General features: G+C 55.8%; 3 protein-coding genes across 3 annotated transcripts; 2 read left to right on the top strand and 1 right to left on the bottom strand.

Moving 5' to 3' along the window:
• Positions 1-35: 35 nt before the first annotated feature.
• J4E83_008677 (uncharacterized protein) lies at positions 36-4,941 on the bottom strand (the record flags this gene model as incomplete). Its single annotated transcript, XM_049335571.1, has 2 exons — positions 36-4,777; positions 4,938-4,941. 2 exons carry the CDS (start codon positions 4,939-4,941, stop codon positions 36-38), a joined length of 4,746 nt encoding a protein of 1,581 aa, XP_049185307.1.
• Positions 4,942-8,280: 3,339 nt separating this feature from the next.
• On the top strand, positions 8,281-9,556 carry DYS1 (Deoxyhypusine synthase; the record flags this gene model as incomplete). Its single annotated transcript, XM_049335570.1, has 2 exons — positions 8,281-8,493; positions 8,696-9,556. 2 exons carry the CDS (start codon positions 8,281-8,283, stop codon positions 9,554-9,556), a joined length of 1,074 nt encoding a protein of 357 aa, XP_049185306.1.
• A 789-nt stretch (positions 9,557-10,345) lies between these two features.
• On the top strand, positions 10,346-14,521 carry J4E83_008675 (uncharacterized protein; the record flags this gene model as incomplete). The annotated part of the gene is made up of 2 exons (XM_049335569.1): positions 10,346-10,744; positions 10,799-14,521. 2 exons carry the CDS (start codon positions 10,346-10,348, stop codon positions 14,519-14,521), a joined length of 4,122 nt encoding a protein of 1,373 aa, XP_049185305.1.
• Between the last annotated feature and the right edge of the window lie 618 nt (positions 14,522-15,139).

Raw genomic sequence — 15,139 nt, 5'->3', positions numbered from 1 at the left:
CATGTAATATCCGAAACGTCAATCGAGCTGACCCCCTAGCGTTGCCATGGACCACGGTCCTGCGGATGCCGTACTCCGCTCGTCCAGTCCATAGGTCCTGTAGGTGGCCGAGGGTCGTGGATTGATCCTGGCCCTGAACTGGGTTGTGGTGGCGGTGGACCCCTCATATCTTGTCTTCCTCGCATGATGCTGTCCCTGTAGTGCGCATCTCGTGCATCTCGTTCGCGCATCTCACGTTCTCTTGAGTTTTGTTCAGCTTCTCTTCGCATATGCTCTTCTCGATTCATCGCTGCCTGGTGTTGAGCTTGAGCTTGGGCTTGCTCCTCGCGGATACGGTCCGTCATGCTGCGATCACGAGGATTGCGCATGAAGTGATGTTGTGGTTCCTCAGGAGGGCGCTGACCATAAAGAGAGTGGTTTGCTACTCCGAGAGACGAGTGCGGAGGATGCTGCAAAGGTGGAGGCTGGCCGTGCTCCGGCCTAGAAAGCGGAGTCTGTGAGCGTTGCGAGAGGTATCCCCGGTCTTGGGGTTGGTATCGCAAGTCTTCGTGCATCGGAGGACCGGGCGCACGTAGCGCGGGGTTGGAAAGCCGTTCACGTAGATAGTCGGCCCTTTGAGACAACTCACGGCTGGTGTCGCGATCCGAGTGACGAGGATCAAAATCGTGGGCCTCACGAGGATCGCGAGGACGATAAGGCTCCGTCAGTCTACTCAACCCTTGAAAAGGGTGGGCTGGATGCTCGTTGGGCGTTTGTGGGTTCGAGTACGATAGGTTTGCGTTTGAGGCCTGCGAATGGTCGTTGCGTCCGGATGAGTCCCTCTGCTGCTGTGCTATGTGGCTTGTCGACAGGTGCGGACTGGGCCGCATCCCCATAGGTCCAGGTGGCGGGACACCACTGCCCGGCGGATCAACTTGGGCGTATGGGTTCGGTTGCAGAATCTGCGATGATGCACTCAGTGCTTGCGCATGCTGTGCTGCAGTGGTGCTCGGAACACCATGTCGAGGCAACGACCCAGGCGGCCCACTCACGCTCGACGTGCGCGAATGCGGGTTTGGAGAGTTGTTGAAGCCGGCAAGAGGTGGCGGTGTCGGATTTTGACGTGGAGTGTTATGCTGGGAGAAGACAGAACGATGATTGCTGAACATCCTATCGTTGACATTGGGCGGCTGAGGCAGGCCAGTCGGTGTTGAAGAAAGCGACGTGATTTGTGGAGTCTGAGACAATCCTCGGTGGAACGGCTGCTGGGCTTGCCAAGTATCGCGCAGACTTGGCCTACTCACTGACGGCTTGTCCTCAGTCAAGTCGATTGGCCTGTTTGATGTTGCGTTTGCGAGTGAAGACTGCTGAGCATACGAGGCTGGATGGGTATACGGAGATTGAGCAGCCATAGAATCTTCGTAGAGCGGACGTCTTGACGATGACGAGTAGCTTTGCGTCGTGGGAGGAGGAGGCGCGATTGGTGCTGATTGCAGAGGTGTAGAGGTATGCGACGGCGGACCTTGTTCGCTTGGCTTCTTACGTCTGGGCTCCTCAGGATCGGTGTCATTCAGTAAGGACATCAAGTTAGACTTGCGTGGTTCGACAGCCGGCTTTGTTACTGCAGGTGGAGGTGTGTTTTGCATAGGTGGTGGGCCGCGCTGAGGATGCTGTAATTGAGTGTGAAGCATCGCTTGGGGTTGAGCTGGGGGAAGGCTAACTGGAGGAGGATTTCTAGGTTCTTCTTTGACAGGCGGTGTAAGAATGGTCGACCGTGGCGGCAGCTGTTGCGCACTGTGGCTAGTACTATGACTCGGAGAATACACATCGGCCACCGTTTGGCTGAGCGATTGCGCTTGCGATGAGTGTCGAGAGTGCGAGAACGGCAACGGACGGTGTTCTGGTGATCTCAGCCCAGAGTTCGAACGTACTGGCGGCATGATCGGCGGTGCACCACCGGGAGCAAAAGGTCTATGCTGTGACATCTCCTGTGAGATGCGACGTGTGTGTTCATGAAACCGGCGCTGAGCCTCCTGCTCCTGCTGAACTTCAGGTCTACCCGCAACGTCTCGCTCCTGAAAGTGAAGTCCACGATAGAGAGGCGAGTGGTGTTGCTCTTGAACGCGAGGCTGTGGAGGCGCATGTTGTTGCAATGGCCGGTGTGCCTGTTGGTTGCCGGCAGGTTGTGAAGGTGGCCGGGACTCGAAACGTGGAGGTAGGTCTTCGGAAAAGTATCCAGCTCGTGGCCCTTGCGGCTGCGACTTATGCTGCGACATGGAGTGTTGGTGATGATGCTGCGGCGGTGCACGCTGAGGGGGAGCGGGCGGCGACTGCTGTGGTGGTATCGAGGGTACAGACGCCAGGCTAGTCTCTGGTAGGGCAGAATATCCGGGCGGAGGCACCATGGGCTTGCTCTGCACAGGTGCTTGGGCGATAGTGGAGAATCTCGAAGAAGGAGTTGAATGCGGAGGAGATAATTTTGGGTGCACAAGCGGGTTCGGAGGCGGAGACCCATGTTCAGGCGTAGGTGCGATGGGGCGGATAGGTCCCGCTTGTGTGCTCTCGTATCGTCTCTTGGGTGCTGGAGTCGGTGTTGGCGGTGGACCTAGATCATCACCTCGTTCCCTTCGAGCATCTGCCTCTTTTGCTGTCTGCTCCAAGTCTAGTTTGCCACTTTCGACAAGACGCAGATACTGGTTCTTGATCATAGTGTGCGTCTTGGTGCCCATATGGTTTGCAATTGCAATCCAGTCCGTGCCAAAGTGTGCAACATTCTTATCGAAGTCTTGTAACTCGGAGACGGACCAGTAGCTAGATGGGCCAGGTCTGGCACCAGCCTGTGTCTTCGGTCGATCCATAAGACTGCCAGGCAGGCCAGAAAGCTGCTGCAAATCTCCTGCCAGCATCATCTGATCCTCCATAGGGATAAGTGGCATGGGTATTGGCATATCATTCATGGGCCGCTTGCCAAGGTCGTCCTCCATCTTGACTCCCATGTTCTTGTCTTTACGATCGACCTTGACAGGTGAGCCTATAGGAACGGCCGCGAGTGGCGTATTCTTCGCCTTCCGGCCAACCTTGTCCTTCGCCGGTTTTCCACGCCGCATGGCCTTTTCTTGCGTGTCGTCGGCGTCAGTTTGCCTGCGTGCTCGGCCTGGTATGGGCATTCCTGTGATCGGGTCGAACTCAGTTTCGGTTGGGCCAAATTTGGGAGCCGCATGGCGTCGAGGCCGCCCAGTCTCAGTGACTGGTAAGGGCAAACCGTCCTCTCCTGGTCCTTCGGGTCGGTCCATGTTGGCGATAGCTCCACGACCACGACCAACGGCTCCACCACGCTTCCTGGGAGCCCGAGCTTTGCGGAGTTTACCCTTGTATTCTCTGCCCCATTTGGTAGCATAGTAATGATTGATACAATCCTTGTAGGTACGTTCGGTTCCAACTTCTTTGTAAAGAACTTCGGCCAGCTTACCCCACTTCTTTGCGTATTGATCCTTGTAGTTATGTACCATGACCCTGTGTTCCTCGGGGGTGAAGTCATCCTCTGGCGGCTCATAGTGAAACACGAAAATCCCTTGACCGGGTTCGCGTTGGAAGTTAGTGTCGATGAATCTTCTGCGCTGAGCCTCTGCCTCGGTAAGTTCCAATGGTAGATCGGCCTCCTTCTCCGGGTCAGCCATGGCTTTGCGTGGCTCTTTGTCTTTCTTCCCTAACTTTTCCTCTTCGGCAGTCTTCAAAGACTCTTTGATGACAGCTTCCAGATCAAGCTCAGTAGCCCATCGACTCGCGTGGCTCCTCCGGCCTGTAGGAGCGAGCGACCCATCCAGAATCCCTGTCATCGCAGCATTTTGTACATCGGGAGTGACAGCCTTCAGTGTTGGCTCGGCTGACGGCTGTCTATCCTGATCGTCTTGGTCACGCTCTTCGTCCAAGGGACGGATGGACACACGCCACGCTCTATATGCAGCTGCGTATCGTTCGAGAATCTGATCAGTGTTAAGCTCAGGCTCGATGCTCTTGCGTAATTTGCTTCGAATGGCGTTCATGATATCGTCAGATAGGTTTGGTCGGTCTTGCCCAATGTCCGATAGAGGCGTTGGCGGGCCTGAGCCTAGATAGGGCAACGAACTGAGGTCGGGTAAGGTTTCCCGCTCTGCAGAGGTCTCACGTCGTAGGCGAAGCGCCATCGTTGCGGGTGCAGCCGACCTCTCTTCAGTCTCCTCTTTGTCTTCCATCTCGACATCCTCGGACTCTTCCGCCTTAGGTGTCGGTAGATCTGCCGTGATACTCTCTGGAGCAGGTTGATTAGTGGTTGGTTCCACATGACGTGCTTGCACAGGTGAAAGATGTGACTCTTCCTGCTCCTGGGGAAAGGGTGTGCTTGTCTCTTCGACGGACACCACATCTGGCTGTGTTTGAGGAAGATGCTCGACATTGAGGCATGACAGCAGAACAATCTCCTGCAAGGGAGTTGTAGCGCGCAAGTGCGGAGCACTCAGATCGACCCGTTTGGCCTCTAGACGTGCTCGCTCTCGGTTGTATTTCGCCTCAGACTCAGCGAAGTCGTCCTCGTCAAGATCAAGATCGTCGTCAGAGTCTTGCAGAGCTTCCGGGGCAGACGACGCAGCCGACATGGGTGGCTTGGCCATTCGAGGTGACGCTTCTGCCATGACGACATCAGAGTGTCGCCTAGTCTCGATCGGAGTAGGTTTGGGTGAGGGCACCACAGGACGCTCTGCGGATACCGCACGTTCTCTCGGTCTTTCGATTTCGGTTTGAATGCGTGAAAATGACGGTGATACTGATTTAGCTTGTGTATTACGCTGGATCTGTGCAGCAGAGACGCTATGCTCGAGTCGAGGAGCTTTAGGGGCAGTACCGAACGGTCGTTCACGATCCTCAGCCGGGAATTCGCGCTTGGTTGGCACCGACGGTCGGCTCGAATTGAATCCAGGCCGTACCCATTGCATGCTCTTAGGACCGCCGCTCAATGGGCCTCTAGCGGGAGGAAAGCCAGGCCTGTCCGATTGCGGATAGGATGAAAGTGGCCTAGGAGCCATCGGAGTGCGGTCGGCTTTGGGGCCCGTAGGTATATTCGCTGGTAAGCTTTGCGGGGATGTGTTGATCGCAGGGCCTCCTCCGCCACCATTACGCGGACCAAACCCTGAAGGATTCGCACTGGGAGATGCATCTCGAGGTGTGTACTGTGGAAGAGTCGCCCTTGAGAACGATGGGGATACGTTGACTCGTGCCGCTTGAGGAGCTGTAGGTGGTGCACGCGGTCGTGCAGCAGGGCCTTGTGGAGGCGACTTCGCAGCACCTGATGGCGCAGTAGGAGCGGTTAGTGGAGCTGATGGTACCATCGTGGGAGCTTTAGGGGGCGCAGCCATTTGGGGCGAGATCGGGACCTTGGCAGTTACATTGTCTGAGCCTGGTACATCAGTGACCTGAGATGGAACAACAGTAGGAGGAATAGAAGGTGGTTCCATACGTGTTGGAGCCGGGTGAGACACTCTGCTCTCTTGCTTTGGTACCTCTCCAAGCAGCGGACGATCCGGCGCCCGGTCAGCTTTTGGCCCAGTGGGTGGTAGTGTCGAGAGGCCTGGGGGAATGGTTGCCTTTGGTGCAGTTGGGATTACTGCCGCCTTCACAGGAGTAACAGGAGCAGCAGGTGTGGCAGGACCGACAGAGGTGTTAGTAGTAGAAACAGGAGTAGGCTGAGCAGGCTTCGGTGGTGCTACTGTCGCAGCGCTTGGCTTGTTGTCAGAGATGGGCGCCCTCCAAACATTGGACCCACCGAAGGCTGGAATGGAAGCAGGAGGCGATGAAGCACGCGGAGCGTACCTCTCCCTGGACGCTTCAGCGCGGCTGGCCAGGAGAGCCTCGTCTTTCCCTGGCTCCCGCCGAGGATCCTTGGCAGAGAGAGGATCGATAGCAACAGAAGATCGTCTTGAGTAAGTGTCTCCCTGAGGCCCTAACCTGTCGGACGGAGAGGCATGGTGAGCTGAGTGTGGGGTTGGCCCCGTAGGCGTACCAGGCAGATGCCTCAGATCAGAAGGGCCCGGACCTCGGTGTGTGTCCAACGCCCGTAGTCCTGGTTTCGCAGCACCTGCTGGGCCGATGTAGGAGTCGTACTCTCTGGGGAACCTTCGATCGTCACGTTCTCTCCTGTCAAAATCGCGATCTTCCCGAATGTCTCGCTCCTGGCGCCTTGGGGGTGTCCGACTCCGCGGCCGATATGTCCGTTCCGGAATGCGATCACGTGAGTCGTGGTGTCTTTCCCGGTCATCGTTGTGGAAGTTTCGACCGCGCCCAGAAAATCCGCCTCGTCCTCGGCCAATGCCTCCGCCACGATACGATGAAGCTGTACCGGGGAGTGGGGGGTCAGAGTAGGTGGAACCAGCGGAAGGGGGGCCGTCTCGTGAGTTTCGTCGTGCGCGATTGACATCCAAATCTCGCGGTACAAAGTCCCTCTGATCGCGCGGATCTCTTGAGTCCCGGATAGGTGAGCGCCTTGGTGGGGTCGGCCGTCGCTCGCGCCGATCAAAGTCGCGGTCTCGGTCACGATCTGCCCTCCAGGAATTTTGGGAGTTGTGCGGAAACCCAGGACCGCTGCTTAATGGTGGCGCAGTACGTAGTGGTGTAGCTTCACCTCGACCAGCAAATCCTCGGCTTCTATCATCGCGTGGCGCTGCAGATGCACTTGATGGTGGACCCACTGGCGGGCCACGTGGCGCATCGGAAAGAGATTTTGGGCCTTTCGGAACTTCTCTTGAGAAGCCGCCAGGCTCTGTATTTGGTCTAAAGGTTTCGTTACCCCTTGGGGGGTAACCGCTACTAAAGTTGGATGGTCTTCGATCTCGATCCCGGTAGGGCGGCGATCTGTCGCGGGGATATCTGCCGTTTTCCGGATACCGTGAAGCAGACATGTTGGTGGTTGCTTACTGTACAAAGAACTTGCGACTGCGGCATGGGCACAGGTAAAGGTCGTATGTCAAAGCGGATTGGAAATCTCGGTCGTAAGAGCAGGCCCGGATCGCGTGCAGTGGTCGTAGCAAACGGATGGTGCAGAAAAGAAAAAGGGTTCCTTTGATGTACCGCTGTGTGTAATCTCAAGAGTGATCGCGCGATTGGCCGGCGAATTGTTGTGTCCCAGGTTGACGTCAACCACAGGGTGTCAGTCGAGGTTCGTGTTTGCAAGCCGTGGTAGACGAGGCGCTAGCGGCAAGGCCCGTGCTTCGAAACCAGGGAATTAGGGAAAGCGCCAAACCCCGATCCGTGGTGGAACAGGTGCAGCTGCTCGGCGCCGGGAGCTGAGATTCGATCTGCTATTGTCGCCTTTACGCCCAAAACGCCCGTTTCGTGCCGTAAACGCGTCAAACTGGCCCTGGAGGTCAGGCAAAGTCGTCTGGAGATACTGGAAAGTGTGAGAAGCGCGCAGCGGTCAACAAAGGCAGTCTGGCGCCGTGTTGAAGATGCTCTGCAGCCCGTTGACGTGGCGCTGGGTCTCTTTGTGAGGGAGGCCTAGGCACGTGAGGCAGCACCTTGTCGATGCTGGAAACGAAGAATGGAGTGGCTCTTTAGCCAGGCTGTGCGCCGCTGGGCCGTGGCAGCATAGTGTCGTGGAGAGGGTCGTTGTCGCAAGGTAGGTGTGATGATGAGAAAGGGAACGTCGAGGAGACCAGAACACGAACGAAGCACTGACACACCCAGCCATGACGGATGCCTGCAAGTCAAAATGGACGCCCCGGCTGGCCTGCAACGGCCTAGCGAGGGGAATCCATCCAGACATGACAGCCGGCCTCTGATTGGTCCACAGTTGGACATTTCGATTATCTGCAGGGGTGGGCAGCCGCTGGTTTTGCTTCAGATTCCAGCCCTGGCTCCACTAGGGGATTTGGTGACGATCCCAGCCCGGGCCCCTTCACCAACACGGACAGACACGGCTGCACGGCAGGTGCTGGACACGATGCACGCCTGGAGGACTGGCGGGAGCATTGTGCGATGATGCGACACCGTGGCCCTCCCACACGTTGATGGCAAAGGGCTGGCAGTCTCCTTAGCTGGATCGACCCGAGAACTAGCCTCACACGAGCAGGGATTAGACTGCCATGCCTTAGCTCCAATCCACGGGTGCCCAGGTGTGGGGGCTTCTTTTTCCTCAAAATCTGCCGCCGCACCGACTCACAAATAGCACAGTACGAGAGTTGCAACCGTCCAGAGTACGCCGAGAAGCCCGACGACGCGCCAGAACATCGCGACAGCGCCGCTGCAGCGACTGCCCAACCGAGACTGCCCACTGCCATGGCTAGCAACTCTTCGGCCCCTACCGGCGCCACTGATGCAGTCTTGAAGCCATCCGAGCCCGTGCCTGAGGGTGCGCAAGAGGTGCAGGGCATCGACTTCAACCAGTATGCGTCGCGCAGCATCACCGTCGAGGAGCTGGTGGGCGGCTATGCCAACATGGGCTTTCAGGCGACTTCGGTGGGAGAGGCTGTACGCATCATCAACGACATGGTGAGTTGCTTCTGCCCGGAATATCCGAATGCGCGTGCTGCGCCGCTGCGGCGTGTCAGCGTCAAGTGCGGAGACAGCACTTGCGTATGCCGGGAATCTCCCGTCCGTGCGCAGTCCCGAAAGGCGAAACATTTAGCCTGATTTGGCGACGCGACACCACCACCGCATCGAGAAGCTTGGGTTCGCTGCTAACAGATAACAGCGCGCATGGAGAGACCCTGAGACCAAGGAGCCCACGACGATATTCCTTGGGTACACGTCAAATCTGATATCCTCGGGACTGCGCGAGACGCTGCGGTACCTGGTCCAGCACAAACACGTTTCTGCCATCGTGACGACTGCAGGCGGCGTCGAGGAGGACTTCATCAAATGCCTCGCGCCGACATACCTCGGTGCTTTCTCCACTCCCGGGGCTGGACTGCGCCAAAAGGGCATGAACCGCATCGGTAATCTTGTCGTGCCTAACAGCAACTACTGCGCGTTCGAGGACTGGGTAGTGCCGATCCTGGACAAGATGCTGGAGGAGCAGGAAGCGAGCAAGAAAACTGACGAGCCCTTGCACTGGACGCCTAGCAAGGTCATCCATCGTCTAGGCAAGGAAATCAACGACGAGCGATCGGTCTACTACTGGGCGTGGAAGAACGACATCCCCGTCTTCTGCCCAGCGCTGACAGACGGAAGCCTGGGCGACATGCTGTACTTCCACACATTCAAGTCATCACCAGAGCAGCTGCGCGTCGATATTGTAGAGGACATTAGAAGAATAAACACAATCGCCGTGAGAGCGAAGAGGACGGGCATGATTGTCCTGGGCGGAGGACTGGTGAAGCATCACATCGCCAATGCGAACCTGATGCGCAACGGAGCTGACAGCGCGGTGTACATCAACACTGCGCAAGAATTTGACGGGAGTGATGCAGGCGCACGGCCAGACGAAGCTGTCAGCTGGGGAAAGATTAAGCTAGACGGAGATAGCGTGAAGGTGTACGCAGAGGCGACGGTGGTGTTTCCGCTCATTGTTGCGGCCACTTTCGCACGGGTCCAAAGGTCGCAAGGGCAATAACAACAGGCGCTATACGCCATGCAGCACTCCAATAGCTCGTGCAATAAAGACCATGTTGTTGATTGACCGGAATAAGTGGGCTGGCATGTAAGGACGACTGCTGTATGGAGCAACGTTGTTGGTGCGGAGAGCGGACGCAGGGAAGGCGCGGACGGGCCCACCTTCCCCACTAGTCTCAAAGCTCTAGCGTGACTGCCTAGCCGGTCACTGTGGAGGTTAATCGATAAGGGAGCTGAGAGCTCCGTGATGACGACGAATGCGCCTTGTCCGCGCAGCCTTGTGCGATGAGTCAACCTCTGAAGCGCGTCGTCGGAGAGGCTGTAAAGGGCGCAGAGCCTCCCGGTTGAAGGCGCTGACGCCAAAGCTCCTTCGATTCGGGATAGCGCAGCGCGTGGGCCAGCCGATTCCCAGCCCTGGAGGTAGCTTTACCGCCTCACTCTGTACCTCTGTTGGCAATCGTGCCGCATGCTGGTAGGCTGCAGCCTTGTCAAGCTCCAGCCACGCCCAGGTTATCTTTCCTTCTTCTCCAACTCCAATTTCTACAGTCGCGAGCCATATCTCCAGAAGCACACGTCAGTTGCTCATTGTATCCATACACCCTCGTCGACGCGATAACGCTACTAGCCTGCTGCACTCACCGATAAAAGCAACACACCACTGTCGTGCAGCCTCGTGCATATCTCCTCTCACTCATCTCTCCATTTGTACTTTTACCCAGCTTTACCTGCACTCCCGCCCGTCAAACGCCCGCTCTCCACTTTCACATGCGCCTCTACCGCTGCAGCAAACATGAGCGTCAGCGTAGAGCCACCACTGCACTTTAGCCAGCAGCTCTCCAGCCCGCCACACTCACCAAACCCCGTACTTCATGCGCAGACGCCAGCTTCTCCTCCACCGCCGCCGCCACCGCCTGCAGCCGAATCGAACATGAGCACCTCCACTTCCGCGAACACAATGCCTTCTACGGGCCAAAACCACGATCGGGGCGATGCAGACATGCAAGATGGAGATGAGCCCACCCATCGCGATGCTTCTACGAACACCATCGCTGTCGATATCTCGGCTATAAATGAGGACGCTATGGACGTTACACCGGATGCCGAGACGGAGCCGTTACCACAGAACAGCCCGGCTGAAGCACAAGAAGCTACTATTACTTCACCCACATCGCCTGCGCCAGAGCAAACGGTATGACAATGTCTTCTACTGGCTTGTATCTGCACCAGTGCTAACTTGCCTCAGACAGCGACCATCATTCCCATAGAGCCTCCTCCACCCGTAGACCTCGACGCACTACCTCCCCCTGTCGATCCAAGCACACAGCCCCCGCCTCCGCCGCCACCAGTCGACCCCCCTCGCTCTGATTCAGGATCCGACGACGACGACGATGGCCTCCCGCCGTGGCACGCACTTCCAGAAGACTTGTCATCGCCTGACGAGGACGAAGTGAAGATGATCGAGGAGAGGGGTGAACACAGTGCTCTAGACCACGAATACTGGGAGAGCGAGGCGTTCAAACCTTTAGATCACCCGGAGTATACCGCCGGTGAAGCAGGACGTATCCACTGGGCAATCGACGCGTATAATGGAACCCAGGAAAAGCCGAACCATGAAGTGCTTATGAAGTCTGATGTCGTCACGATTGGGGGCCACCAATGGCAGATCAAATTTTATCCTAAGGGGAACGATTCAGATTATCTAAGCGTCTATCTCGAATGCCTGAGCGTTCAGGACTCGAAGGACGACAACAATGAGGACGCGCGCAAAGACATGCACGGCGAAGAGGCCTCTGAGCCAAGTGGAGAGAAGAAGGCTGACGAAGCTATGGTCATGTCCGAACATGCGCCAGCAGACGATCCGACAGGCGTGTCGCTTCAGCAAGAGACGTCTACGCAAGAGCGCAGTGAAAGCACCAAGTCGGAAGACGTCCAGGCACCAACCGCACTAGTCGTCTCTCAACACTCGCCTCTTCCGCTTCTTGGATCGAAACAAATGCCCAAGCGGAATAGCGTTGCCGCGCAGATATCGGTCGTTCTCTACAACCCAACAGAGCCTCGCGTGAACTACTCGCGTAATGCTTTACATCGCTTCTGCAATGGATCTCCTGATTGGGGCTGGACTCGTTTCCACGGACCGCACTACGATATTTCTCGTCGTCAGCATGGTCAGCGCATGGCGCTTCTTCGTGACGACAAACTTGCCTTCACTGCCTACATTCGGGTCGTAGAAGACCAGACGGATTGTTTATGGGAGCATCCCATTCGTGAGAATCCGTGGGATAGTTTTGCAATGACGGGCCTGCAAGCTCTCATGCTTTCACCCGGCGGGAACATGATGTCTGCGGTTGCCTCGTGGATGCTGTTCAAGCCCTTTCGAAACTTGTTGTACAGCATCGTCGTTGCGGACCCTAGCAAGGAGCCTTTCACTCGACCGAAGCCACTCATCAACGCTTTACAGCAAGTCCTATACTCGCTTCGCACTCAAGTCGAGCCTGGAGCTGGTCCAGTCGCCCTTGATGGCATTCTGGATGCACTAGAGTGGTACCGCATACACGATGGCCTCCACAAGTTGGATGTGATAGAGACTTGGGAAGTCTTGCGCCTAAAGCTCGAAGAAGAACTTCAAGGGACACCTCAGGCCGCCCAGCTAAATGCCATATGTGGACCAAAGCGCGACTATTCCATCGGGAGACCCAGCTACCGCGTACCTGTGGAAGGTGTGGAAAGTATGCAGCGCGCTGTCAACGAATCGGCTGATTTCACTATACCTGGACAGCCTCTGCCGGAGTTGTTGACAATCGAGCTGGACCGGCACAAATTCGACAGCGCGAAGACGCGTTCGCACATCAAGGTACTGAACAAAGTGACCCTTGACGACCGGATATCAGTTGGTGACACTCCCTACACACTGTATGGATTTGTTGTGCATAAGCAAACACTTCAGTCCTATATATACCAGCCCATACTTCGACCCGAAGGCCCTGGTTCACGATGGTATATCTACAGTGATAGCAAAGACGAGAGCCAAGTCAAGTGCCTTCCCAAGCGCGAGGCAGTCGATGCGCATGAAGGCAAGCCTAGTAGTACTCAGATTACTGGCAACGACGCCGTGGCATACATTGCCATGTATGTGCGAGACGATGTAGCTCAGTCGGTATTCGTATCAGACGCCAAATCCGAGCAGTGGGATGTCCCGGAGTGGCTCAAGCTGGAAGTAGAGGCCAAGAAGAACCAATCTTCTCTTCCTCCAATGCCATCATTACCAACGCATGAGCCGAACTCTGCGATAGATGAAGAGAAGGCAGAGAAGGTCACAGCGCAGCCACCCAAGACACTCGATTTTCGCGTAGTTGATTCACGAGTATACCTAGAGCACGAAGGTCCAGGTATATTCGATTTCTTTGATGCGAAGTGCGAAGGCTCAGAGCTCATCCACACATTGACGCTATCAAGCAATGACGGATGCAAAGAAATTCGCCAAAAGTTGTTCGGCCTTTTGAAGAACGTCAAGGACCCACGACAGATAAAGTTTTGGTTTCTAGATCCCACGCAAGGATCTCTGGACCGACCGAACCTCCTCGGTACTGGACTCATTGAGTTTTCAGCCGGTAGCTACAGCCCGCACATAGATGCCAAGGAGTGGACTCTGGAGTCGCCAGATTACCGGAGCATCTGGGTACACGTCACCGACTTCGAGAAGCTGCCTGAGCTCCCGAAAGAGGAGAAAGAGGCTCCAGAGGCTCCATCGCTCCAGGCGGGTGAAGTTGCGGCAGATATCATCCAAGTTGTCGAGACCGTAATCGAGCCTTCCAGTACCCCGCCGCCACCACCACCGCAGATGACTTCACATTCGGAGGATACGCTTATGAGCGACCCTGATGAGCCCGCTGTTGCGCCTTCAGAACAACGCAACGATACTGCTATGCTGGAAGTGGAGTCAACTCCAGCCGTTGATCCACCGGCTGTTGATGTTGTAATCCCAGGTGCCGGTCCCAGCGACACCGAGATGGGTGGCACACAAGAGGATATGCTGCTGCCACCACCTCCACCTCCGCCGGTTGATACACCTGCGGAACCTCTACAACCACCCCCACCAGTGCGCAACCCCACTCCTGAACCACCTCCAGATGAGATTTATTTCTTTCTCAAATTCTGGAACGCGGAAAAGCAAGCCCTAGAAGCTCGTGGATCGCATACTACGCTTAAGTCTGCTAGATTGGATGACACGATCGTGGCATTGCTTGAAATTCCAACGGAAGACAAGAAGAAGATGGAGATGTGGGAGGAGGACGAGCTGACTAACACGCGATCACTGAAGCATCGCCGTACCTTTGCGCAAGTGGATCTACACAACGCGTGTATCATCATCGTTTCGTTACCGCTCTCGGCTGATAAGCGTAACGAACTCGCCGCTCGCGCTGCCCTGGCAGACCCTCAATCCTACCTCCAGTTCCGCGCTTTCGCTCGCAACTTCCCACACAAGTTACAAGGCCACTTCACCTACGACTATTTCTCGAGCGAGTACTACAAAGGCGAAGTTCTGAATGGCTATCCCCATGGCCATGGTACTAGAATATATCACTCTGGCGCTACATATAGCGGCTCCCTCCGCCTAGGCCAACGCTACGGTCATGGTTTATACACCTTCCAGAACGGCGACACGTACGATGGTGACTGGGTCGACAACCAGCAGCACGGCACTGGGACTTATGTCGAGGCCGCCAGTGGCAACACATATGTAGGCGGGTGGCAGAACGACAAGAAGTTCGGCGAGGGCGTTACGCACTGGAAGAACGCTCAAGAATCGGAGAAACTCTGCAGGATTTGCTGGGAAGGTGACGCCGAAGCTGCTTTCTATGACTGCGGTCATGTGGTTGCTTGCCTGCCGTGCGCACGGGAAGTGCAGACTTGCCCCGTGTGCAGGAAGCGAGTGTTGAGCTCTATAAAGTTGTACTACGCGGCCTAGTCTCGTAAGGGCATTACTCTCGTTCAACGATGCACGCCAACCTAGGGAGAAGCTGAACAGCGTGGAGCCTACGTTGACGTTGGATCACCTACTTTGGAAGGTTTTGGGTCAATGTAGTCTGCAGAGCTGTGCAGTTTTTTTCCTGTATGAGGTGGATGTATACAGGATGTACGGTATGGGAATAGGGGTCAAGGAGTTTTTATGCTTAGAATGAGACATGGATGGGTCAGGCCCGGATGGGTTACATATGGATAGGCGTTAATATGGGTATGGTGTAGGCGTTGAATTCTTCTTCCCCTATATTATATTACCCCAATCCGAAGGGAAATTCTGAACCACGCACCATTGTGATAGATGATTGTGGTAAACAAGCTTGAAGTCTCCATTCTCTTGAGATTTTCTACTTCCTGAATTTTGTGTTGCTGCAGATTGCAGCGTATCTGTTCAGTTTTTTCCTAGGTTGCTAGGCCGTAATAGTTGCGAGATGGCTTCCTGGTTGTCAGCACATGTAGCGCGCTTCATGACTTTGTTCTTTCTTCATCGGCGATCATGGAAAGCACTTTAGTACTGAGGACTACCCTTTCTGTTCTATTTCATCTGATCTGACAGCACTTGATA

The sequence above is a fragment of the Alternaria metachromatica genome (genome assembly GCF_023757995.1).
Source record: "Alternaria metachromatica strain BMP 0045 chromosome Unknown scaffold_26, whole genome shotgun sequence".
Lineage (NCBI taxonomy): Eukaryota > Fungi > Ascomycota > Dothideomycetes > Pleosporales > Pleosporaceae > Alternaria > Alternaria metachromatica.
This window is presented reverse-complemented; position numbering and strand designations above follow the sequence as displayed.